The sequence below is a fragment of the Ceratotherium simum genome, chromosome 22 (assembly GCF_057802395.1).
Source record: "Ceratotherium simum simum isolate JZ-2026a chromosome 22, ASM5780239v1, whole genome shotgun sequence".
NCBI lineage: Eukaryota > Metazoa > Chordata > Mammalia > Perissodactyla > Rhinocerotidae > Ceratotherium > Ceratotherium simum.
This window is the reverse complement of record NC_141921.1, coordinates 49,568,075-49,592,177: the sequence shown is the minus strand read 5'-3', so window position 1 is coordinate 49,592,177 and position 24,103 is coordinate 49,568,075. Positions and strand designations below refer to the sequence as shown.

The window sequence follows — 24,103 nt, the reverse complement described above, 5'->3', positions numbered from 1 at the left end:
ACCCAGGCGGAAGTTACCGTCTGGGAAGGCCCCTCTGCGGGGTGGCAGGCTGACTTCGCACAGAGGTTGAGAGGACGGGTCAGCGGTGGGACGGTGACCACACCAGTCTGTGGCCACTTTGTTAATGCTGCTGCTGCTTCTGTGCCTGGTGCGGCTCCAGCTCATGGGTCCTGAGCATCCCCCGTTGGTGATTCCCACTCCACGCCTCTGTCAGGGTTCTAGTGACCCCATCTGTCAGCAGGTCTCTCCTCTGTGGGAGGGGACAGCCTCGATGGCCACCCTTGTGCCCCATAACCCAGCGTGCAGTAGGTGCTTAATAGATGTGGGCTAAACAGAGCATGCCTTCCCGGAGGCCCGAGGAGCCCTGGACTCAGGGTAGGGCTCTCCCAGCTTCCCTATCAGGGGTGGGCAGAGACCCTCAGCCGTGGTTGACCACCCCGTGCCTGGGGCAGATGCCCACGCCCTCCTGGCCCAGGCTTATCTCGGGGTCTTTGCCCAGGGTGGGGCTGGGGCTGTGGTCACGGCCCTCTGCTTTCTGGGTCAACTGGGCAGTCGGTCAGCATGGCTGGTCGATGATTCCAGGGAGGTGATGTGTCATCTGTCATATATTCAAGCATCAGTATTGGGGTCCCCTGACAACCTGTCTTATTTGGGGGCTGATTGAGCACTTGTGCCCGAGGACCTTCTGCGGGACACAGGACCGCAGGCCTGGGGACGTTTATTGAGTGACGAGCAGCTTCTGCCGCAGCAAGCCCCGCGCCCAGCTCCAGGAGTCCCAGCCTCCCCAGCAGGTGCGTGGGCAGCAGTATGTCCATGCACAGAGGGGGTTGGGGCTCGGGGCTGCCCCATCCTGCTGCTTGAATGAGTGAGGAGGAAGGTGCATCTCGGCTGGCAGGGCCAGACACCAACATTGACCCTCATGTGGTCCATGTTTTCTTTGTAAAAGTGCAGCCAGCGACCGTGTTTGAACAAAGAGAAAGGCAAAGTAGAGCAGTCCTTTCTACTTCATGATGACAAGTCAGGGGAAAAACATGATTACGGTCTACATTAAAAAAGAAACTGTATCTCTTCGAGGCAGGCGGAAGCGCAGGCTAGGCCCGTGGGGCCCACATCCTTGACTGTCAGCAGGGCGTTTCCTGTTTTGGGGCTGAGGCTGGGGCTGGGGCAGTGTGCCTGGGACGGGCCGCCGACAGCGAGGGGTCCATGAAGGCCCGGGCGCTGCGGCTCTTGTCGGACAACTTTAGATGCGACTGAAGTGCAAACCGTCCATTCAGAGCGCCTCTCATTTGACTTTTTGATTTTTTTTGTTGCACTTTTTATTTTGAGACAATTCACAGGGAATTGTAAGAAATGACACAGAAAGATCCCAGGTACCCTTCACCCAGTTTCTCCTGTTAGTAACGTCTTACAAAACTACAGTGCAGGGTATACGGGGGTATTAACACCGATGTGGTCAAAATATAGAACATTCTGTTGGCACGAGGATCCCTCCTGCTTTGTCTTTGTTTTGTTTGCTTGCTTGATTTGTTTTTTTTAATTGTGATGAAATATATATATATCGTAAGATTTGCCATCTTAACCATCTGTGAGTGTACAATTCAGTGGCTTTAAGCACTTGCACACTGGTGTGCAACTGTCACCACCATCCCTCTCTAGAATTTCTACATCATCTCAATAGAAACTCTGTCCCCTTTAAACACTAACTCCCCACCCCTCACCCCCTGCCCCTGAACCTCTGTTCTACTTTCTGTCTCTGTGGCCTTGACTTCTCTGGGGACCTCCTGTAAATGGAATCATAGGGGCCGGCCTGGTGGCATAGGGGTTAAGTGCTCGCGCTCCGCTTCTGCGTCCCAGGGTTTGCAGGTTCGGATCCCAGGCGCGCACCGATGCACCGCTTGTCAAGCCATGCTGTGGTGGTGTCCCATATAAAGTAGATGAAGATGGGCACGATGTTAGCTCAGGGCCAGTCTTCCTCAGCAAAAAGGGGAGGATTGGTGACAAATGTTAGCTCAGGGCTAATCTTCCTCACACACACGCACAAAAAGTCATAAATGGAATCATAGGATATTTGTCTTCTTGTGACTGGCTTACTTCACTGAGCACAGTGTCCTGAAGGTTCATCTGTATGTCAGAGCTTTGTTCCTTCTTATGGGTGAATTATACTCCATTGTGTGGATGGACCACACTGTATTTGTCCATTCGTCTGTCGATGGCCATCTTGAATAATGCTACTGCGAGTGTGGGTGAGCAAGCCCTGGAGGTGGCCACTGGGGCAGGGGCTGGACCTGATTCATTTCTGAATCCCACGGTCCAGGGCTGAGGGCGAGACTGGGTAGGGAGAGGACCCAGTGGCGGTGGGGACCGGGGTGTGCAGCAGACAGGAACCCAAACTGCCTGGCAGAGCTCCCTTCTGGGAAAACCATGGGGTCCCCAGAGGCTGGCCTAGAGGCCCGGCCTTCACCAGTGATGATCGTTAATACAGCTCTTGTCCAGCCTTTTTCTTGTAAAAGTGAAGTGTGCAGTTACAAAAACTCACGCAGCGCAGAAGAGAGTAAAGTAGAAAGTGGAAGTAAGTTGTTGGTGAGAGCCCGCCCCTCCGCCCCCAGGACAAGGCCACCTGGAATTTTCCGGGACACAGAGAAACATATACATGCAGACATACCCTTTTTTTTTTTATGCATCATAGGTTGACCTTCTCTGTCCATTTTCAAGTCCCTCTGCCTCCCTGCCCCCAGGGCTGGGGTGTATGTGTGTGCGATGGGTCATGTGGGTATCCCAGATCTTTTAGCAAATCACCCTACCAAAGCTATCTCCCGGGGGGTCAACATTAGCGAGGGAAAGAGCACTGTGTTGGTCTTGTAGCTGCTTCACCTGGGGAACGCCAACAGTGGTCAGCGCCGTGCGGCCACCGCCACAGCGCACCTGCATTCCATGAAGTTGGGTGCCAACCCATCACAGCAAGCGGACACACCTGCGGGGACTAGGGGCCTTAGTGAGAGGTGCTGGACAGGAGCTGTAGGATCTGGGGACTGCTGGGTGATTCAGGCCGGGCCGGATTGAGCGCTGCAGGAGCGGGGGCTCCGTGGTGGGGGTCCGAATGCATCCTGTCAGGGATGTAAGCAGAACGGCGTGGTTGAAGCTGAGGGTGACGAGGGAGGGAGCAGCAGTCACCCGTACTAGCCAGGGCAGGGGGTGTTTGGTTGTTTTCGTGGCCTGACAGTGATTGCGTTTGTCTGAGTTCACGCCTGGTCAGTGTGTCCTTGTCAATGTTGATGTGCTGTGCTATTAATTTACCTGGAGAACACCAATGCTGACTGACAGCTCCAGGCCAGCTCTCAGCTGTCGGGGGCTTTCCTCCACCTCGCATCTGCCCAGTGGGTGTGTTCTGAGTGCTCCCTCTGTGTCAGGTGCTGGGAACGTAGCCGTGAGAGGGGGAGAAAGCTCCCTGTCCTCAGGAACTCACATTGCAATTGGAGACTGCACTGAATTGTGTCCCCCAAATTCATATGTTGAAGCCCTGATGCCCAATGTGGCTGCATCTGGAGGCAGGGCTGTCAAGAGGTAATTACGGTTAAACGAGGTCCTAAGGTGGGGCCCTGATCCAATAGGACTGGTGTCCTTAAGAAGAGAAAGAGACACCAGGGATGCTGGTGCACAGAGAAAAGGCCATGGGGGGACCCAGTGAGAAGGTGGCCATCTGCATGCCAAGGAGAGAAGCCTCAGGAAGCCAACCCTGATAGCACCTTGATCTTAGACTTCCAGCCTCCAGAACTGTGAGAAATAAATTTCTGTTGTTTAAGCCCTCCAGGCCAAGGTACATTGTCGTGGGGCAGCCCTCGATGACTCATCCAAGCCCCTTCCCGGCAGTCCGCACCCCTGGTCCAAGCATCCCTGATCTGTTTTCTCTTCCTCTACATTAGATCTGCCTGTTCCGGAATTTCACATAAATGCAGTCACACTCGATGGCTCCTTTGGGTCTGGCTTCTTCATGTAGCATAATGGCTGTGAGGTTCATCCATGATGCTGTGTATCAATATCATTCTTACCACTGAGCTGTATCCCATTGTACGAATATGCCACGATTTGTGTATCCATTCACCTGTTCAAGGTGCCTGGGTGGCTTCCAGTTCTTGGTTAATATGAGTAAAGCTGCTATGAACTTCTGTAAACAAGTTTTGGTGTGGACATGTATTTTCATTTCTCTTGGTTATTTACCTAGGAGTGGAATTGCTAGGTTAGATGGTAGGTGTGTGTTTAACTTTGTAACTATTTGCCAGACCATCGTCCAAAGTGGTTGTACCATCCTACATTCCCACCAGCAGCGCCAACAGTTCCAGTAGGTCCATATCCTCATCAATACCCAATATGATCAGGCTTTAATATCAGCCATCCTGATAGCTGTGACGTGGTATCTCCTTGTGGTTTTAATTTGCATTTCCCTGTTGACTAATGATGTTGAGCATCTTTGCATGTGCCGTCTATATATCTTCTTTTGTGAAGGATCTGTCCAAAAATTTTGACATTAAAAAAAAAATGGGTTGTTTGTCTTCTTATTGAGTTGTAAGAAATTTTTAAAAATACATCTTTTGGATACAAGATATATGTGTTGTGAATATCTTCCCCAGCAGATGGTTTGCCTTCCTCTTTCCTTAATAACAAGCTTTGAAGAGGAGAATTCTTTAATTTGGATGAAGTCCAACTTATCCATTTTTCTGTTATGGTTTATGTATTTTCTGTCTTCTCTAAGGAATCTTTGCCCACTTCAAGTCACAAAGATTTTCTCCCATGTTTTCTTCCAAAGGTTTTATAATTTTAGCTTTTACATATAGGCCTATGGTCCCTTTTGACTTAATTTTTGCATGTGGTGTGGGTAAAGGTTGAAGTTCATTTTTGCCCCTTTAATTATCCTTATTCCAGCAACTATTGGCTAAAAGATTACCTTCACCCTGTTGAATTACCTTGGCATCTCTGACAACGCTCTAATGGTCACATAAGAATGGGTCTGTTTCTGGACTCTGTCTCTTCTGTTTTATTGATCGATTGGCATTCCTCATGCCGGTACCTCCCGGGCTGGGCCTGTCAGGCTTACACTGTACGTCCTTCAGGTCGGCTCTTCCTTTTCAAGATTGTTTTGCCCACAATAACTCCTTTCTGTTTTCACACAAGTATAGAAAGTCAGCTTGTCAACTTCTACAAGCAAGCCTGCTGGAGTTTTGATTGGGATTACATTGAATCTATAGTTATTTGGGGGAGAATTGACATTTTACCAAAATCCAATCTTCCAATTTATGAGCATTGTACCTTTCCATTTACTAGGTCCTCTGTCACCTCTCTCAGCAGTGTCTGCACACATTCTGTTGAATTTATCCCCAAGTGCTTCATGTTTTTAATGGGAATGTGTTCTTGGTCTTTTAAATTTCAAATTCCAATGTTTATTCTAAAAAATATTGGCCTTGTGTCCTGTGACCCTACTAAATAAACTGTGAGGTTCACATAGCCTTTTTGTAGCTGTCATACGACTTTTATATACATGGTCACATTGTCTGCAAAGAAGCAATGTTTCCCTTCCATTCCGTTCCATATGCCTTCTTTCTTTTTCTTGCCTTATTGCACTGTCTAAGACTCCATGCAATGTCACATAGAAGGGGGAGGAGTGGGTGTCCCTGCCTGGTTCCTGACCTTGGGGGACAGCATGCAGTTTTCAGTGTTAACTAAGAGGTCAGCTGTGGGTGTTTCTCAGATGCCTCTGCAGATTTGGGGGCTCTTTTTCTGCACAGTGCCCGGGTCTCTAGGACCTTGCAATCTCCAGTCCTCTTGCTTTAAGCTGCTGTGTCTTTCCGTGTAAAGTGGGTTTCTTGTAGTCAGCTTACAGTTGGGTCTTGGTTTTGTATCCAGTCTGAGAATTTCTGTGTTTAATTGGAGGACTGAGACCATTTCCATTCTGTGTAGTGTCCTGTGTGGTTGGATTTGGGTCCGTATTTTGATAATTATTTGCTGTTCCTTGTTTTCTGTTTCCTGCCTTCTTCTTGATGAATGGAATGTTTTCTTAGTATTTCATTCATCTGCACTGTGGGCTTATTAGCCATACATCTTTGTTCTATTCATCAGTGGTTGCCGTAGGGCTTACAAGATGAATCTTTACTCACCTTCCAATAATAGTACACCACTTGACAGACCATGAAAAGAACCTTGCCACAGTTTACTCTCGTTTCCCCTCCCAGCCTTCTGGCCATTATTGTCGTGGATTTTACTTCTGCGTGTGGTGAATGTCACAATGCATTATTATTATTTTTGCTTTAAGCTTTCTGTTATTTTTAAAAGAAATTTTAAAAGTGAGAAAAGGATGTCTCGTGTTTACTCATGTATTTACCATTTCTTTCCCTCTTCATTCCTTGAGTAGAGCCGCGTTTTCATCTGGTGCCCATTTCCTTGTGTTTGAGGAAAGTGCTGTCACGTTTCTGATGGAGCAAGTCCGCTGCTGATGGATGAGCTCAGCCTTTGTAGAAATTGCAAACTGGAAGTCCTCAGCCTTCATTTTGCTTCCATTTTGGACAAATACTTTCACTGTGTATAGAATTCTAAATTGAGGTTTTCGACCGGCCCCGTGGCTTAGCAGTTAAGTGCCCACACTCTGCTACTGGCAGCCTGGGTTCGGATCCCGGGCGCACACCGACGCACCGCTTGTCCGGCCATGCTGAGGCAGCGTCACACAGACAGCAACTAGAAGGATGTCCAGCTATGACGTACAACTATCTACTGGGGCTTTGGGGAGAAAAAGGGAAAAAAAATAAAAAGAAATAAAGAAATAAATTGAGGTTTTCTTCCAGCACTTTGTAGACATTTTCCATTGTCTCCTGACCTACATTGTTTCTGGTGAAAATTCAGCAGTCACCCTTGTCTTTGCTTCTCTGTACATGACGTGTCTGTTAGCTGAGACTGATTTAAGATTTCTCTCTTTATCTCTGTTTTCAGGAGTTGGATTATGATTTTCCTTGTTATATATTTCTTCTTTGCTTATCCTTCCTTGGCCTGTAGACCTTCTTTGGTTTGTGGGTTTATACTTTTTTCCAAATAATTTTTCTGTTCTTGCCTCTCTCTCATTTCATAAGACTCCAATTATATTTCTGTTAGACAGCTGGATATTTTCCAGGGGTCGTTGAGACTCTATTCATTTGTTTTGCTTTTTCTTTTTTTCTCTTTGTATCTCACTTTGGATAGTTTCTGTTACTATAGCTTCAAGTTTGCTGATATCATCTTGAAGTGTCCAACCTGTTGTTAACCCTACCTTTGTGGGCTGAATTATGTCCCCCTAAATTCATATGTGGAAGCCCTAACCCCAGTACGTCAGAACATGACTATATTTGGAGATAGGGCCTTCAAAGAGGTAATTAAGGTTAACTGAGCTCATCTGGGTGGGCTTTCATCCACTCTGACTGTTGTCCTATGGAGAATAGGAAATCTGGACACACAAGGAGACCCCAGGGATGCACATGCACAGAGAAAAGACCACATGAGGACACGGTGAGAAGGAGGCCGTCTGCAAGACAGGCAGAGAGGTCTCAGCAGAAACCAACCCTGGAGACAAATTGATCTTGGACTCCAGCCTAGAGACGGTGACACGATACATTCCTGTTGTCTGCCCCCCATCTGGGGAATTTGTTATGGCCGCCCGAGCCGACTAAGACACCAGCCCAGCTTATTTTTCACTGGAGATTTCATAAAGTTCCATCTGGTTCTTCTCTATGTCTTCCATTTCCCTCATTATGTTTATATTTCCCCTTAAAAATGTTTTAAAGACTATTTTAGGGTGTTGTCTGGTAATTCCATCATTGCTGTCATCTTTGAGTCTATTTCTACTGACATGTTTTGGCTGCTCACAGTTTCCTGCTTCTCGACATAAAGGTAATTTTTGATTGCGTGCTGGACATTGTGTTTTTACTTTCTTTATTCCCTGGAATTTTCTCTTTTACTTTCGGTCCTCCTTTAGGGAGGGCTCTACTTGTCCGGCCTGTGCTCAGGGACTTCTTGTTCGCTCTGATCTTGGGTGGGACTCTCTGAGCTTCGTTAGAGCAGGTCTCGAGCAGACTTACTCCAGGGGTGGTTCAGCCATAAGGAGGCATGGCCTATGCGGTCTCTCCTGTGGGCCCAAGTGACCAGTGAGGACAGTCAAGGCCAATGGTCAGGACTCAAACGTCCCCCGCCCTGTGTGGGCTCTGGAGCCACTCAGTGCACAGCTCCTGGTGGCTCACTGTCCCGACTTTGGAGTTTTATCCCTGACGTGCACGGCAGGTTCCTCAGCGAACGCTAAGGGGACCCTTGCCGATCTCTGCAGCTATTTCTCTGTGTAGTTTCCTCCTTTCTGGAACTCTGCTTGCAGTGTCCACCTGCTTAAGCCATCCTGAGCCCTGACCTCTGTCTCCTTAACTCAGGAAGACGGCCCTGATCTGCTGGGGATCCCGGTCCCCTATTGCCCAATTCTGAGTGCAGCTGCTTCATGGCTTTCAGTTTCCAGCTTTGGGGGCAGGCGGGTAAGTCCAGGCTGTGTTACTCCATCACGGCTGGAAGCAGCAGTGACAGTTCCCCTTAGATGACACTTAGGTTGTTTCCATGTTCTCTGTCACCATCAAAGGCTGATGTCCTCTCCTACAAGTCCGTCTCTCCCCATTTGAATGAGAATTTATAGGATGGAATTCCTACATGAGATTGCCTGGATCAAATAGTGCCAGGAGCTACGAAATTCAACATTTACTCCAAAACTGCCTTCCAGAAAGGCTGGCCCACTGTACAGTCGCTCTGATGCTCCATGGAGGACCTGCCTAGTTCACCAGCCCGAGTCCCCTTGGGCCTCCCGTGTGCCCAGTCTCGACCCTGCAGACGCTCCTACGAGGAGCTTTCTGCTCCCCATCTTCAGTGAATCTGCACGTCTTGCCTTCCTCTCTCTTGGCCTGCTCTGCTCTTTCCTCTCCCTTCTCTCTTTCCCAGACACCCACGATCACGTTCCTCCTCTTCGTGGCCGATGGTCCCGGGCCAACGTGCCCAACATGGAGCCAGGAGGCCCCTGATGCTCCCAAAAGCTCCCTGGGTGCCGGTCCCGTTCCGAGGACCAGAATTGTCCATTTATCCATTGAACCAGGGGCAGGAGGAGCCCTCCGCCTTCCACGTTCTTCCAGAACTCTCTCCTTGAGCTGAAACCAGGGAGGCAGCGTTGAGTGGTGGCTAAGTCCCTGAACCACTTCTTCAGTCCAATGCTCCTTTGCTCCTACTGGAGATGTGGCCTCCCTTGGCCTGGCCCCAGCTTTCCGCCTGGTGTTCTGGCCTGTAAAGCGATGGGCCCTAGGGTCCTGGCCATCTACAAACACAGGGTAATTGAGAGGGCTAAGATGGCAGGAGTGCCTGTAGGTTAGGTGAGGACCCAGCGCCAGGGAGCACAGGCCGGGTGTGAGCTGTGATGATTTCTGAGGACCGGGAGACCACAAGATGAGGCCCCCGGCAGAGGGAACGGCCTGTGTGGGGCACTGGGATGGAAGGAGCTGGAATAACCAGGGACCCCAAGGAGGTTGGTGTGGCTGCAGCATAGAGTGGGGAGAGGAGCTGGAGAGACCAGACTGGGCCGACTGGGCAGGGCAGGTGGAGAGGGGCAGGCAGCTGGGGTGTGGTGAGGGGCTCCAGATGGCGCAGGGAGGGGGCGACCGTGGTGTGACGTACAGCTCGTGAGGTCCCCAGCTGCTGCCTGGACAAGACAGAGTGGGGAACCAGGGCGGGGGGGCGCCAAGGTGATGGAGTGTGCCTGGACTGAGGAACATTCTGGAAGCAGCCTCACAAGTGGTTGAGGTGTGGGTGTCAGCAAGGTGAGGCCTGGCACACAACTGCTTCCCACGGCCCTGATTTCGGGGGGAAGCAGAGGCAGGGGGTGGTGGACGAGGAGTTTGGAGGGCTGGTGGGGGGCTGGGGCACGGCAAGCTTGGGAAGCAGGGGAGACGTCTGAGATGACAGCTGATACCCTGCTCTGGAGCTGAAGGAGACCGGGTCTGGGCGTCCACACCGCCTCCCCCAGTTCGGCTCCTAGGACAAGCTTGGATTCCAACAGGCACCGGGCCTGTGGGAAGTCCCAGGCGGCCCGAGCACACTCTGACCCTCCTCTGCCCCCTGCCGCCAGTTCTCTCTTCTCTGTCCCCAGGCATGAGGCCAGGGAGTTGCCGTCCTCTCTGTCCACCCCCCACCCTACACCATGAGAGCCGAAGACAGGCTCCTGCAGACCCTGCACCTCTGGGCATCCCTGGGGTCGCCCCCTCTCCACGCCCTTCTGCCCTCCCTGCCCTGCTCCTCACCCCTCAGTGGTTCCCGCCTGGGTGACCCCTGAAGCCTCCTCATCACACTCCTGTCTGCTCTGTCCACCCTCCACACCGGCCCAACACTGCAGTCTCCTGTGCACAGGATGCACCTGGGGTCTGCAGCCCCCCTCCAGGAACCAGCCTCAGCTAGCTCTGCGTCCTGGCCCTCTCCATGCGTCACCAGGGGTGGACCCCAAGTACTTTCTGGCCACATTGCTCAACACATGTCTTTCCTCCGAGTATGCCCTTTCCCACCTTGTCCCCCCAACAGAGCTCCTATTCATCCTTCAGAGCCCCACCTCACATCTGCTGCCCATGAGCCAGCCCTCACCACATGACGCTAACTCTGGCTTTTGGACTCAGTTCCCTCACTAGACCATGAGCCCCAGGAGGGTGGGGCCCAGGCTGCTTTGCCTCTGAGGCCACTGCCCAGCCCAGGGCTCCCACAGAGCACAGGGAGCTGAGGCTGCCTTGAATGCAGAGGAGAGGAGGGGAAGCCTTAGGGTGGGCTCCCAGGATGACCCCACCTCCCATCCTCCAGGATTGGGCTGAAGCACCGTGGTTCTCACAATCCCTCCCACCCTGAAGACCCTGGAAACCTGCCTCTCCAGAAGGAGAGGCAATGTGATCAGGGGATTCCCTGAGGCCATTGGGAGGGGTCTTGACTGGGAGGTCAGGGTGTCGGGTGATGCAGTGGGGTCGGCAGCCCCCTTCGAGGGCTCGTCTGGGGCTGGGGGAGAGTCTTGGGAGATAGCAAGGAGATGGAGTCTCCTCCAGCTGCAGCTAGCTGGGGTCCCGGAGAGGCGCAGCCTCAGGGTTAGGGTCTGTGACCCTGACCAGGCCCAGCCTCACTTTCCCCATCTGCCCCAGGGGAGGCATGCACAGAAGCCTCTGAAGCCCCTGCCTGGCCCTCCCCTGGCCCTGAGGGTGTGGGCACCCTGCAGGAGCCCTCGGGGTCCCTGGACACAGGATCTGGCTGAGTCGGGAGAGGGGTGGGGGTCCTGGGTCCCAACCCACGTCACAGGGGTCATTGGAAGGAGAGGCCCTGGGGTGTGGGCTCCACCTGCATCCGCCAGGTAACGATGGGGTGCAGGAGCCCCACGGAGCTTCAGACAGACATGTGGCTCTCTGGGGCACTCCTGAATTCCTGGGTGCCACAGCCGAGGGAGGAGAGGTGACACCCAGGCATGGGGAGGCCTGGCAGGTGGGGAGGAGCCCCTTCTGCAGCCTCCTCCTCCCGTCTCATTTTCTCATTGATGAGTCTGGCACCCAGAACTGGGCCTGGCCTGAAAAAGTGGTGCCAAATGAATGAATGAGTGAGTGAATGAATGAATGAGTGACTGAGTGGATGAATGAGTGACTGAGTGAATGAATGAATGAGTGTGTGAGTGAATGAGTGAGTGAATGAATGAGTGAGTGAGTGAGTAGCCGAATGGTGATGTGAGACTGGATCCCAGCTCTTTTCTTCCTGCTCCAACGGGCACAAAACTCCTGCCACTGGAATTTGCATTCTGGGATGAGGCAGGGGGTGGTGGCAGGCAATGAACCAATAAGAGACCGGGGTGACTGGGTGAGGGTGGAGGGGGACGGTTTGAAACTCAGCCATCAGAGACAGCCTCCTGGAAGAGGCCATGGTTCAGCAAAGACCTGGTACAGACAGTATCCTGGGCTGGGCGCCCTGTTCCCCTTGGGGCCTGACACTGGGCTCAGCACCCAGCGTTGTGAGGCTTGATGTGGGGTGGGTGAGGAGGGACTGGGCAGCCGGAGGGCCCAGCCAGCCATTGGACTCCCTATTTAGGCTGAAACTCACAGGGTAAGTCTTGCCCCTTGCCATGCCTCAGTTTCCCCACCTGCCCAGGGTGGGGTGGATGAAAGGGTCTCTGAGGATGTATTGGATGGGAGTGGTGGGTTGAGAGCTGGGATCGGGGGGTTCTGGGGGCCTCACCAGGTGTAGGGAGAACATCCTCTGTCTTCTGGACACCCCCACCTCGAGGAGCATCCCAGGACTTGGGGGTCAGTGGGAGCATGGCAGGGAGCAGAGGTGGTCCCGGCACCCTCAGACCCTGCCCTGGGCCCCGGCAGTGTGCTCGGAGGCAGCTGTGTGCTACTGGGGTTTCCAGAGCATTCTAGAGCACTCCCCAGGGCTCATAGGGCTGAGCGGAGGGTGCAGAGGGGGTGCCCCTTCCCCTTCGTTGGAAACCCCCAGGCCGCGCTTGGGCAGGGGGTGTACAAGGGGGAGCAGGGTGGGGGCACTCTCTAACAGGCCCTCAGGTGTGGGGACAGGAGCCTGAGCTGCTGGGTCTCCCGGGGGCACCCAAGCCCCTGGGACCCGCCTGACCCCCTGCTTGCCTCGGAGCACTGGGGTCTGCGGGGCTGGGTGATGGTGGCCAGGGTGGACGCTGCCTCTGAGCACCGGGAAGCTTTGCCAACAGAACGATGGTCAGTCCCCACCCCACCCCCAGGACTGCACCCCTGCCCTTTTCCTTCCCCTGTGCCCAGGCTCTCCCCACCAGGGTACCCCAGAAATGGAACTATGTAGTGACCCCGAAGACGCTGGTGACGGACAGCCAGTCCTGCCCCGTGTGACCGCTGCCCGAGGACATCCAGGCAAACCTGGCTGACCCCAGATGCCAGCTGCCTGCAGGACGGTGAACCCTCTGGTAGGGTCCCCATCCTCCAGGGGTCCTGCTCCAATACCACGTGAGGGGGGCACTCACAACCCTCCTTCCACAGACCAGAGGCACAAGAAGGCCGGTGCAGTCGGCACCGTCACGTCCATCAGATGCCGTGGGGTTTCACTGGGGCTGGGGGGGGGGTCTGTGCCTGCGACCCTCGAGGAGGATTTTGTGCCGATGTCAGGACCAGGAAGGGGCTCCAGGTCAGCCTGGGCTGGGCATCCAGCGATCTGTTCACTGGAGGGAGTGGTTCCTGGGTCCTTGAGGGCTCAGCCTCAGGGCCTGAAGGGGACCTGCCGGGGCCTACGGAGATGGCCGAGCCCATCAGGGTTGGGACGGGTCTGATTAGACGGAAGCCACCACCTTTAATTGATTTTGCAACCTCATAGATGAAGGAGGCCAGAGGGGTGCCATGCCCATCACATCGGCCTCGGACTTAAACGTGATGTGAGAGCCAGGGCGGCTTGGGGGGCTGACTCACCTGGTTGCTCCCCATCCAGGACGCCAGGGGTGGGTGGGCTGCCTCTCACGAGACCCCTGAGTCTGCCTCTTAGGCACCAGGTGTGTGTATGATGGTCCCCTCCCCCAGGCCTGCTGTCCTGTCCCCCAGCTCTGGAGGTGGCCATGGCTCTGGGGAAGCCCAGGTGGGGAGAGCCCCATCTACACAGGAAGACTGGGGTTTGGGTCTGAGCACAGTTTGCACACGGGAGACCCTGGGCAAGGCCCTGGCCCTGTCTGAGCCCCAGTTTCCCCATCTGTGATGGGAGCCAGAAATACCCAGCCCCACCCCCTCCCAGGGACAGGTGGGGTGTGGACACAGTGGGGAGCCCCTCTTGGTGCTCAAGGATGGCAAAATGGCAAAGTATCCCCTCCCCTCACCCTCCTGGGGACTCAGGGTGCCCCCAGCCTCCTGGGGTCGGGAAGGGTCGCCTTCTGCAGAGCTGTGTCAGGGATGTGCAGGTAGAAACTGGCCTGACCCAGTCCCGGGCAGAGGTGTGGACACACCAGGGTGCACTGCTGGGAGGCATGGTTTCTTTGGAGGGGAGAGTTACCCCATTTCCATAAAAGCAGGTAACAGGAAACCAAAGAGGGCTCCTCCTGGCCCTTGCTGTAGGGAGCAGCAGGCTGGCCCCCTGGGTGTCACAGCAGTGGGGGAAACGCCGACGTGCTTTGGGGGGCCTCCTCCACTTGATAGGAAACTCAAGGGGGCTGCTAATGGGCAGGAGAGGCGCCACAGAACTTGCCCCGCCGCAAAGCTGGGCTCCTGCCGTGGGCGGAGGATCTGTGCCCAAAGGCTGTGTCTGCGGAGTCCCACCTCCCTCTGCACGCCCCTCCCCTGTCCTCCCCTCTGCTCTGTGGATCAAGTTCTGCTTCCTGCAGAGCCCAGCCCTCGGCCCCCTCAGTCTAGCGCTGTGGAGTCCTGCTCCCCAGGCCTCTATGGGCCCAAAGGGCACTTACCTGGGGACTGGAGACAAAGACTTCCTGAGAGCTGACAGCCCTGCTAACCCCTCCTCACTGGCTCCTGCCGCACTTTCTCTTTCTCTTTCTCACAACGAGGCGGCAGGAAGGCCAAGTGCTGAAGCTGGTCCTGCTGGCAGGGGTCCCGGGACAGCGGCCAGGGAATGAGGGGTCCTGAGGAGGGACATGGAGCCTCCGCGAGGCTGGGGGCCGCCGCCCTGGAGCCCAGCACCCAAGGCTGACGCCCTGAGCCTGGTGAGTCCCCTGAGCCTCTCTGTCCAGCTGTGCCCCAGTGCCCCCACTCCTGCCCCCGGGTGTACCCCTCATTCTCCCTCCTCCCTGTCCCTGCCCTGGGATGTCCCCGTTCTGCCCTTGTCCCCCAGCTGCCCAGCCCGTTTTGGCAGACCCAGCCCTCTGACACCCAGTCCCCCTGACCCCGGGGGTGGGGGAGAAGACGCACAGGAAAGCCATACCCACCACAGCAGAAAAGCTCCTCTGTGGTTCCCATCCCCACCACCCCGCTCAGGGGACGAAGGTGAGCCCCACCACGGGGTGAGGGTGCCTCCTGGCCCACCTGCTCTTGGGAGCCTGAGCTGGGCCCTGACCTTGGGTGGAGCCTGCAGCAGGGGCCCAATCTCCACCCACAGCCCCTGCCCTGTCCTGGGAGATAAAGCCCATGTTTGTGTGAGTGGGGGTGGAGTCCACCAGCCAGGCCAGCGGGCAGAGCTTCCTTGTCAGTGTAGCTCCCTGCCAGCCCAGGCGGTTACCTCCAGGAAGGCCCCCTGACTGCCAGGCAGAGTCAGCCCTGGGACGAGGGCCCCCAGCACGGCCCACCCCAGCCCCGGGCCCTGAACAGCCTGTCTCAGCTGCCAGGCCTGTGAGCCCCTGAGAGTCATCCCTGCTCTGACCCTGCTGGCTCCCCAGGGCTCAGTGGGTCCAGCACAGGCCAGCAGGGAGGCTGGCAGGTTGTCCAGCCCACAGGGGCTCAGAGCTTCTGGGGGGCGGTCCCTGGAGAGGGCAGTGGCTTAATTGTTGGGCTACCACACTGACAGGCCAGAGAATAGAGGCAGGAGACAGGGCGGTGCCCACCTCACCCCTGGGGGTTGTCCTGGATAATTCCCAGAGCCTGTTGGGACCCACCTGTGTCATCCCTACCAGGGCACTGCCAGCTCCAGGGGCTGCTGCTGCCCCATTTCACAGAGGGTGAGACTGAGGCTGCTCCTCCCCTCCAATGCCCTGTCTGTCCCCCAGGCCTTGTGTCTCCTCCTCCTGGGGTCCCCCCGCTACACCTTGGCAATGCCCCTGTGCAAAGAGGAGGAGTATCCAGCAGGGGACGAGTGCTGCCCCAAATGCAGTCCAGGTAGGTGTCGCCCCGAGGGGCCAGCGCTGTGGGCAGACCCTCCGCCCTTCCCTGGGCTGGAGCCCCTCTGTTCACGGTGCCGCCTCCCTGGGAGGTGTGAAGGCCCCAGGGCAGGGGCCACAGGTGGGGGAGGGCTCAAGTCCCTAGGGCCGCCCCCCTGCAGCTGCAACTCTCCCCAGAGACCCTCACAGCTGCACTGCACAGGGGATGTGGGCTGGGGCAGTGACCATTTATGGCTAGAAGACTAGGACTTGGACTGGGCACTGCGGCAGAGTCAGGCCTGGGTGTCCTAGGAGGCCCCCACATTCTTCCAGAACGTGCTGACATCTTCCAAAGCAGGCTTACTCTTGGGAGGCAGCCGGGCAGGCTGTGTGGCGTGGGGAAGAGCTCAGGTGGCCTTCAGGCGCTGTGGGTGGTGTCACACCTGCTGAGGGCTTCCAGGTGGCAGTGATGGGCGGGCTCCCGTTGGGTGCTCCCAGCCCTGAGCGCTGTGGACCCTCCGGGCTGCAGGTTACCGGGTGAAGCAGGCCTGTGGGGAGCAGACTGGCACATTGTGTGCTCCCTGCACGCCAGGGACATACACGGCCCACCTCAACGGCCTGAGCGAGTGTCTGCCGTGCCGAGTCTGTGACGCAGGTGAGCACACTTCCCCAACCACCACCACGCTCAGCCCGGAATCCTGGTGCTGCAGCACAGCCACACCTCAGGACCACGGTGCTGCCCCCGCGCCAGGCCTCCCCATCCCCAAGGAGGGCTGTCTGATGGGGTGGTCTCTCTGTCTCTCCCCAGACGGAGGCTGGTGTCTCCTCCCCCTGTCATCTGTCACCCCGACCCTCCAGAGCTCAGGGGCACCCAAGCCTGGGGCAAACCCCAATGGAGCCAGAGGGTTCCGCACTGCCTCCCCCAGCCTATGGGCCCAGGGTCCTGGCCTCAGCCCCCCACAGTGTGTGGGCTCTCAGGAGCCTGCAGCACCCCCACAGCCTACGCCCAGGGGCCCCTCCTCACGGGCTCAGCGCTCGGACCCTGGGCCTTCTTCCTGCCTGGTGCAAGTGGTTGGGGTGGAGGGACCCCAGGAGGAAGGGCATGACAAATGTGGGGGCTGGAATGCTTTGGGGATCAATGACATGGGGCTTAGGGGCTCGGGGCCTCGAGCTACACCCACAGATCCCTGACCCCGAGTGGGCTGAGGCTGGGGCACAGATGGCATTGAGGCTGTCCCTCAGGAGGGGAACGGGGGGCCCAGGCCCAGCTGTCACCCCACCAGCACTGCCAGCTGAGGAGGGGCTCTCACTGTCGTCTCTGCCATCTGACTGTCCTTTGCAGGGTGGGAACCCCTCTGAGGGACGGGTCTTCAGGGGTGGGCCGCCTGGGGCCGGGACCTGCCTCCTGGGGCCCCACAGCTGCCGTCATTCTCACTTCCTGCCAGCCCGGCAGAGCAAGAATTTCAGTTTCCCCACAGGCCCCGGCTCCCCTGTTGGGGCCACCCTTCCAGCACCTCCCGCTGGCCAGCCCTTCTCCGCTCGCTGTGCCGCTAATGTCCCTCAGAGCCCCTCTGGGACTCGCCTCTGTGTCCAGCACCTCTGGCACTGTGTTTTGGCTGAGCCAGGGTACAGCTGTCAGGGTCCTGGGTGCGGGCAGAGTTGGGCCCAGGCACACATACCAGGGCTGCTGTGCTGGCCTGGGGTCCTGTCACCAACCCCTCCTCAGACCCCAGGCAGGAGTCCCCAGGCCTGTGGGTGCTGTCCAGTCCTCTGCTTTGTCTCCTTCTGGGACAGAGTGCTCACCACCGCCTGTGCTGCCCTTGCTGCTGCTCTCAGCTCTTTCTCTTGGATCCCAGCCATGGGCCTGGTGGTCAGGCGGCAGTGCTCGAGCACAGAAAACACCGAGTGTGGCTGCGACCAAGGCCACTTCTGTGTCAGCGAGGAGGGGGACGACTGTGTCGAGTGCCGGCCCCATGCTGCCTGCAGACCGGGCCAGAGGGTGCAGGAGAGAGGTGAGCCGAGCCCCAGGTCCCTCTGCCCAGCGACAGAGCACCCCAGTCCTCCAGCACCCTCTGAAGAGACAGATCCCAGGCCCAAGCCTGAGGGGGAAGGCCAGCTCCCCTTCCGGCAGGGCCCCTAGGCCCCCTCTGCCCAGCCGTCTCCTTTCTCAGGCACCGAGTGGCAGGACACGGTGTGTGAAGACTGCCCGCCTGGGACCTTCTCTCCCAATGGGACCCTGGGGGAGTGCCAGCCCTGGACCAAGTACGTGATCCTGGGGGGCTCAGCCCCATGCTCCTGAGGGGTGGTCCTCGATGCTCCCCTGGGAGATAAGTGCTGTCCCCCAGCAGAAGGCCCGCAGGCCGCACCCTGGCCCTGCCCGTCAGGTGCCAGCATCCAGGAAGCCCCTGCTGGGACCCCGTGGTTCACACACAGCACATCACACTGGCTGAGAGCCGAGCGGAGCAACGTGGCTCCGGAGATGGACTATTCCTGGAGCACAACTGCAGGGATGCTGCTCCCTGGTCCCTGGTCCCCTGTGCTTCTGTGGTGTCACAGGTGTCAGAGCTGTGGAGGTGTCCCTGTGATTCTGGAGTTGAGGGAGCCTATAGGGCAGATTCTCACAGTGAGGACCCCACTTGTGCTGCAGCGGGACCCCCCAAATGCACACTCCGGGGCCCACATCTGACCTGGGTGCTCAGAGTGTCTGAGGGGAGCCTGCTGTCTCTGGGGGGAGCCTGGGGTGACCAGATGTGGCTGCCACAGTGGAGGGGTACAGCGGCCCACTCTCTCCACTCTGCCTTGCCCCTCCTGTCCCTTCTCCATGTCTGTCCCCCTGTCTGAGGCATTGGCTCTAACGGTCTGTCATCCCGGACACCAGCTCTCTTCATGATCTCTCCCTCTCCCTGTCCCGGTCTCCAGCTGTCACTCTTCACTCTCCCTCTCCCCTTCCTTATCTCCTAGTTTCTCTCCTCTTCCTTTCTTCTCTCCTTCTTTCAGCCCTGGGGCTTGGAAAGTTATTCAGACCTGAGTTGACACCCAGAGCTGTCCACTGCCCCTGCACCAGGCAGCGCCTGCGTCTCTCTGAGCCCGGCCGTGCAGCAGGGACCTTCCCGGGTCGAAAGAGGATCCTGCTTCTGCTGCCCCCGGGCTCCGGATCCCACCAACCTTCTCTCCTAGATGCAGTGGCCCCTTTGAGACGGAAGTGAAACCTGGGACCAGCAGCACAGATGTCACATGTTCCTCCCGGGGCCTCAGCATTTTTGTGGGCGTTCTCGTCGGGTTTGTGTTTTGTGGCCTCGTAGTCTTCGGGATATGGATGAAAATCAGAAGGGCGGCTGGTGAGCAGTAGCATGTGGTCTTATCAGGGCTCAGGCCCGAGCACCCACAGCTCAGAGACCCTCTAGGGCTCTGAGAGACAGTCTGAGAGACCCTCAAATCTGGGGGAGGGGGTGGCCCCCAGGAGCATCTCCAGGATTCCCTGGCCCCTCTGAAGAGCAGATGCTGCTGGCCTGGGATGGTGGGCTTCCTGCTGAGTGGGAGCCCTGATGTCATGGGCTCTCCCGGGGGTGGGGGATAGCAGGGTGGGAGCCCCTGTCCAAGGAGCCCTCTGCCACCCCTGTGCCCACTCACCACCATGGACTCCGAGCTCCCGTCTGCCCTGGAGGGACAGTGGGAGAATCTGTGGTGTGGTGAGATCCTCTGGGAGGGGGGGGTTGGAGGGTCAGCAGCCTCCCTGCTGTGGCCAGTTGTGTCCCCACTGAGAGACTGTCGTTCATTCATTCGTTCATTTATTCATTCATTCATTCTTCGCTCATTAGTTCCTTCACAAATTAGTTCCTTCACGACCTTTGTTCGTCCAGTTATCTGCCCTGCTCTGGGCAGCTCACCTGGGCCAGGTCCAGCTGGACACCAGGATCCGGGCTGTGTAGACCCAGCTCTGGCCATTGGGGAGCCCCCTGTATGCCCAAGGGGGAGCAGGCACTCAGCAAAGAAATCCAGATTGGGGAGGTTGCCCACGTTCTCGGGCTGCTGTCAGCAAATCATCCTTCGTCCTCCCCCCCGGGACTCCCAGACTGCTGGGAGGTCTCTGCATCCCAGGCTGTGAGCAGACTGGACCAGTGGCCCTGGGTCCCTTCTCACCCAGATTCTGTGGCACCTGCCCTCTGAGGGGTGGGGGGACCCTCCTCTGTGAAGTGCACCCCATCTCTCCCTGGGTTATGGTCAAATTGGGGTGAGTTAGGGACCGGGGTTTGACAGCTGGGGAGGTGGGCACGGGTGCCCCCATGTCTTTTCACATGTCCTGGGCCCCCTGGGGGACAGGCCCTGCCAGGAGTCCCATCCACATCGGTCTCCCTATCTCTGAGAGGGTCAGTTTCTCAGGGAAGGTCACACAGCGAGAAACCGGGAGCGTGGGCCCCCTCATTGCTGTGTGGCCCCTCCCTGACGTGTGTGTCTCTGTTTTGCAGAGGGACCCGCTCGAGTGAGATTCTTCTCTCAGGTATTATTGCTTGTCCCCCAGTGGAGGTGACACTGCAGGGCAGGTGGGGCCCCAGTTCTGTGAGGGTCCTGAGTCCTTAGTCTACAGCCATGCTAACTCGGGAAGAGAGGACACAACCCCTCCCCTAGAAACCCAGGCTGACCCTGAGCATCACGAGGAGGCCCATGGGCTGGAGCCAGGCCAGGCAGTGTCTTCATGCTGAATGTGTCCTGCAGTGGAAATGGCGGCGTGCGGAATGGGAAGTCACAGCTGCCCAGGCCGAGCAACTCATGCCGGATGTCACCACGGTGGCTGTGGAGGAGACAGCATCCATGTTCACTGAGAGGGACCAACATGCTGGCCAACAGCTGCAGGTGCAGCTGTCTGAGAAATCTCAGACTGCGCCTGCTGAAAGCTGCCAGGCCCTCAAGGGCTGAACGTGGGGACCAGGAGAGCCAACGGGACCCACTCCGGGGCTTGCTTCAGACTCTGTCCAGCAGAGGGAGAGATAGGCCACTGCTCAGGGGGCTTTATGGACCCCACACCTCCCCACCAATCACATTCGTGTCCTGAGCCCTCCACTCACCCCTGTGCTGACCCCGCGCTGACCCAGCACTGTGAGGACATGGCCACAAGCCACTTTTGGCTCCATGCCCTGCCTGCTCCCCGGCCCTCCGAGCCTCAGCTTGCTCCTCTGTGGGCTGGGCCCGTGGGCACTTACCTCCCGGGCTGGGACTGGACGGGACAGGCCATGAATGTGGCATTATGTGAATATCACATTTGGAACACATTTTTAAATTGGAGTTGTGTGCCCCATTTTTTCATTTGTTATTAAAAAAGTATATTTTGGGGAGATGCTTTGAGAGTATGTAAATATTCTGTTTCTCCTCAAACTTTCTGAGAGATCACGAGAAGCACCGACAGGACGTGTCGATGACTGTGTTGCGAGGAGCTTTGAGACTATAACATCACCCACTTCTCATCAAGCAATTATCTGTTGGTTTTTCTTGCCTGAACAATGGCATTCCACTGGAAAGAACTTTCCCCTTTCTTTCATTCATTCATTCATTCATTCATTCATTCACTGATGCATTGACCTCATGAGGATCTCCTGGTTTCTGATTCTGCTTCTGGGTTCTAATCCATTACTCTCTACGTCGGTGCTCAAATCGTCCCCGCTCTTACCAGTAGGAGTCCCTTTATAATGGCTCCTGGATTCCTTTGACATATCCCTATCATTCCACGAGCCTGTCTTTAATTTCTGGCCCAGCAGGATGTTCCAGGCTTCTCTGGTTCTTTCCCTGCCCCAGTCCTGGGACCGGATGTTTCTCCATGGAGCCCTGGCCGTTTTTATGGAGGATGGTATTTAGAAACCAACACGAGTGGGCGGCTGGTGTGCTCATTGTCACTGGGGTGTCATTGCTTCCAGGATTCACAGGGGACGAGTCAGGAGTCATATCCCCACACCTCTGGACACACGTCTCTCAGAGACACACACGGAGCTGAGACACAGATCTGTGTGCAGGTGCACTGCCCACGCGGCAGCACGGTTTGCACCGAGAGCTCTGGTTCTGGACGGACAACAGCGTGCATTCTGTCTGTTCCCTTTCTGTGTCTGTGACTCCAGACCCTGACATGAACCCGGCTTCCCTTGTCCGAGCACATGTACTCGTTGGCTCCGTCCTAGAACACGCAGGGTCGTCTCAGAATTGCTCCTGCTGTGAAAATCCTCCCGAGGAGCCAGAGGTCAATATTTGCCTTCAGTTCGTTCTTCCTTTCCTCCAAATATCATGCTCCAAAGTTACATTGGTTAGTTTTTTTTTTTTTGGTGAGGAAGATTAGCCCTGAGCAAACATCTGTTGCCAATCCTCCTCTTTTTTGCTGAGGAAGACTGGCCTTGAGCTAACATCCATGACCATCTTCCTCCACTTTATATGGGATGCTGCCACAGCATGGCTTGATAAGCGGTGCGTAGGCCCACGCCCAGGATCCGAACCTGTGAACCCTGGCCCACCGAAGTGGAGCACACAAACCCAACCACTATGCCACTGGGCTGGCCCATACATTGGTTAGCTTTTATTTTATTTTTTTTTTCAGTGTGGTTGTTTTATTCATTTGAAATATAATTTTGTTCATTCTTTGAGTCTGAATTCTGTCTTACATGTTTGTCCTCAACCCCTGTTGATTCTCTGTAGCTGTGTGGCTACCTGTGTATTTATATTTATCCATCTCTCTACCTTATTTATTTCTTCATCTGTGGGGCATTAACATGGGCGTTAATGTCAGATTAGTGGTCTTACCGCAGAGGCTGGCAGTACAAGAGCGTGACAGACGCTGTGATGTGTATGAGGAACCCATCCTGAGTGGAAGATTCGGGTGGATCACAAGTCGAAGCAAGGATGAGGAGTGTATTCCTGTCACGGCACATGGACGTCAGGAGAAGGACTCTCACAAGATGTGAGAAGGGCTCAATTTCCCAAGCAGCCACCCCGGGCTTAGTGTCCAATCACCCAACAGCTGCAAGTTAATTAGGCAAACGCTGACATAACTGGAAGGAGGGACACCCAGAGGCACTGTGACAAGTGGGGCTTTCACTGTCCTCTCTCAGGCACTGACAGAACCAGAGAAGACCAGCAAGGAGAGGGCAGACCTGAGCAGCGCCATCACCCCTCCACCTCCACTCACTGGTGCCCCCGGACGCCCGGGCACAGCAGCAGAACGCATGCCCCCTTATGTACTGATGGGACTGTCACCGGCTGGAGGTGGGCTGAGCCTCCGAGCAGGCTCAGTGAAATTAAAAGCTGTGAGATTCTAGGGAGTAGACGCTTCCACAGCCAGCCTCTGGGCCCCAACAGGGCAATGGCTGCTAGAGGCTGCCGGAAGGGCTCTGGACGGGTGTCCACCCTGCAGCCCCCAAAGGCCACGCCCACCTGGGCGGTGCACCTGGGTCCGCCAGGCCCTTCTCCTCCGACTGGAGCAAGGCCAAGACAGGAGGCCCGCACTGAGCCTGTCTTTTTTCTGATGTGGTGACATGTGGGGCCTCGCTCACCCTGGGGAGACAGCCCCTCCCAGGGCCGGTCAGTTCCTGGAGAGAGTGAAGGCTGGTCTGGTAACGCACCCTTCACATGCCAACTGATCCAGGGCCCACTCCCCACCTCCTCTGTTGGGTCTTACACTCCAGGCCAGTCATCCCTGCCCTAGTCACCCCAGGGCAGGAAGGGGCACCCAGGGCCAGTGCCTACTGCCCAGAGCCCGCTGAAAGTATTCCCACTAGCCAGTCCCCAGCCTGCTGATCACCTGTCCCCGCCTTTCCTGCAGAAACCAAATCAAGGCTCATGCCCACGTTGTCTCCTCGTCCCTCTGCCTCCTGAGCCACACTGGTCTTCCCCACGTGGCCCCCGTGGCGTGGTGTGCCCCTTCTATTGGGAACTGTGAGCACCGTCTTTCCAATGACAGTTGTCTTCTGAAACGTGGGCCTCAGGATAAGGCCTTCAGATCAGGAGATGATGATAAAATCTGTGTTTTTAAAACGAGAAGTGCTGTCTCAGAGTTGGATAGAGGGGCTCTGGAGGGGCAGGGCTGGGCTGGGGCCCAGAGGGTGGGCTTCTCCACCTCGCCTCCCTCCGCCTCCCACTGGATGGAGCAGCCAGTTGCCTGAGAAGGAGCCCCCGGGATGGAGGTCAGGATGCTGGGGGAGGTGTTAACCTCAATGTGGTCAGGCAAAACCTCAGCCCTGTGTCACCTCCAGGTGTGGTACCAGCCTCATGCACCAGGCCCTGGATAGGAGCTGCCAAGGGTGCCCCATCCCTGCCCCACACGCC

The 24,103-nt window shown here is 56.4% G+C and overlaps 1 protein-coding gene across 4 annotated transcripts; it reads left to right on the top strand.

Annotated features, from left to right (window-relative positions):
• The first annotated feature begins 14,330 nt into the window (after nucleotides 1–14,330).
• TNFRSF14 (TNF receptor superfamily member 14) lies at nucleotides 14,331–21,137 on the top strand. Of its 4 annotated transcripts, none has more exons than XM_087446968.1 (8): nucleotides 14,331–14,719; nucleotides 15,716–15,824; nucleotides 16,398–16,460; nucleotides 17,600–17,817; nucleotides 17,961–18,067; nucleotides 18,983–19,143; nucleotides 20,272–20,303; nucleotides 20,519–21,137. In XM_087446968.1, the coding sequence occupies exons 1-8, from the start codon at nucleotides 14,651–14,653 to the stop codon at nucleotides 20,717–20,719; spliced, it is 960 nt and encodes a 319-aa protein (XP_087303094.1). In that variant the 5' UTR covers nucleotides 14,331–14,650; the 3' UTR covers nucleotides 20,720–21,137. The 4 variants fall into 4 exon arrangements, with proteins under 4 accessions (XP_087303094.1, XP_087303093.1, XP_087303096.1 ...); XM_087446967.1 differs by having other exon boundaries at nucleotides 14,333–14,719; nucleotides 16,335–16,460; XM_087446970.1 differs by having other exon boundaries at nucleotides 14,339–14,719; nucleotides 17,662–17,817; nucleotides 17,977–18,067.
• The last annotated feature ends 2,966 nt before the right edge of the window (nucleotides 21,138–24,103 follow it).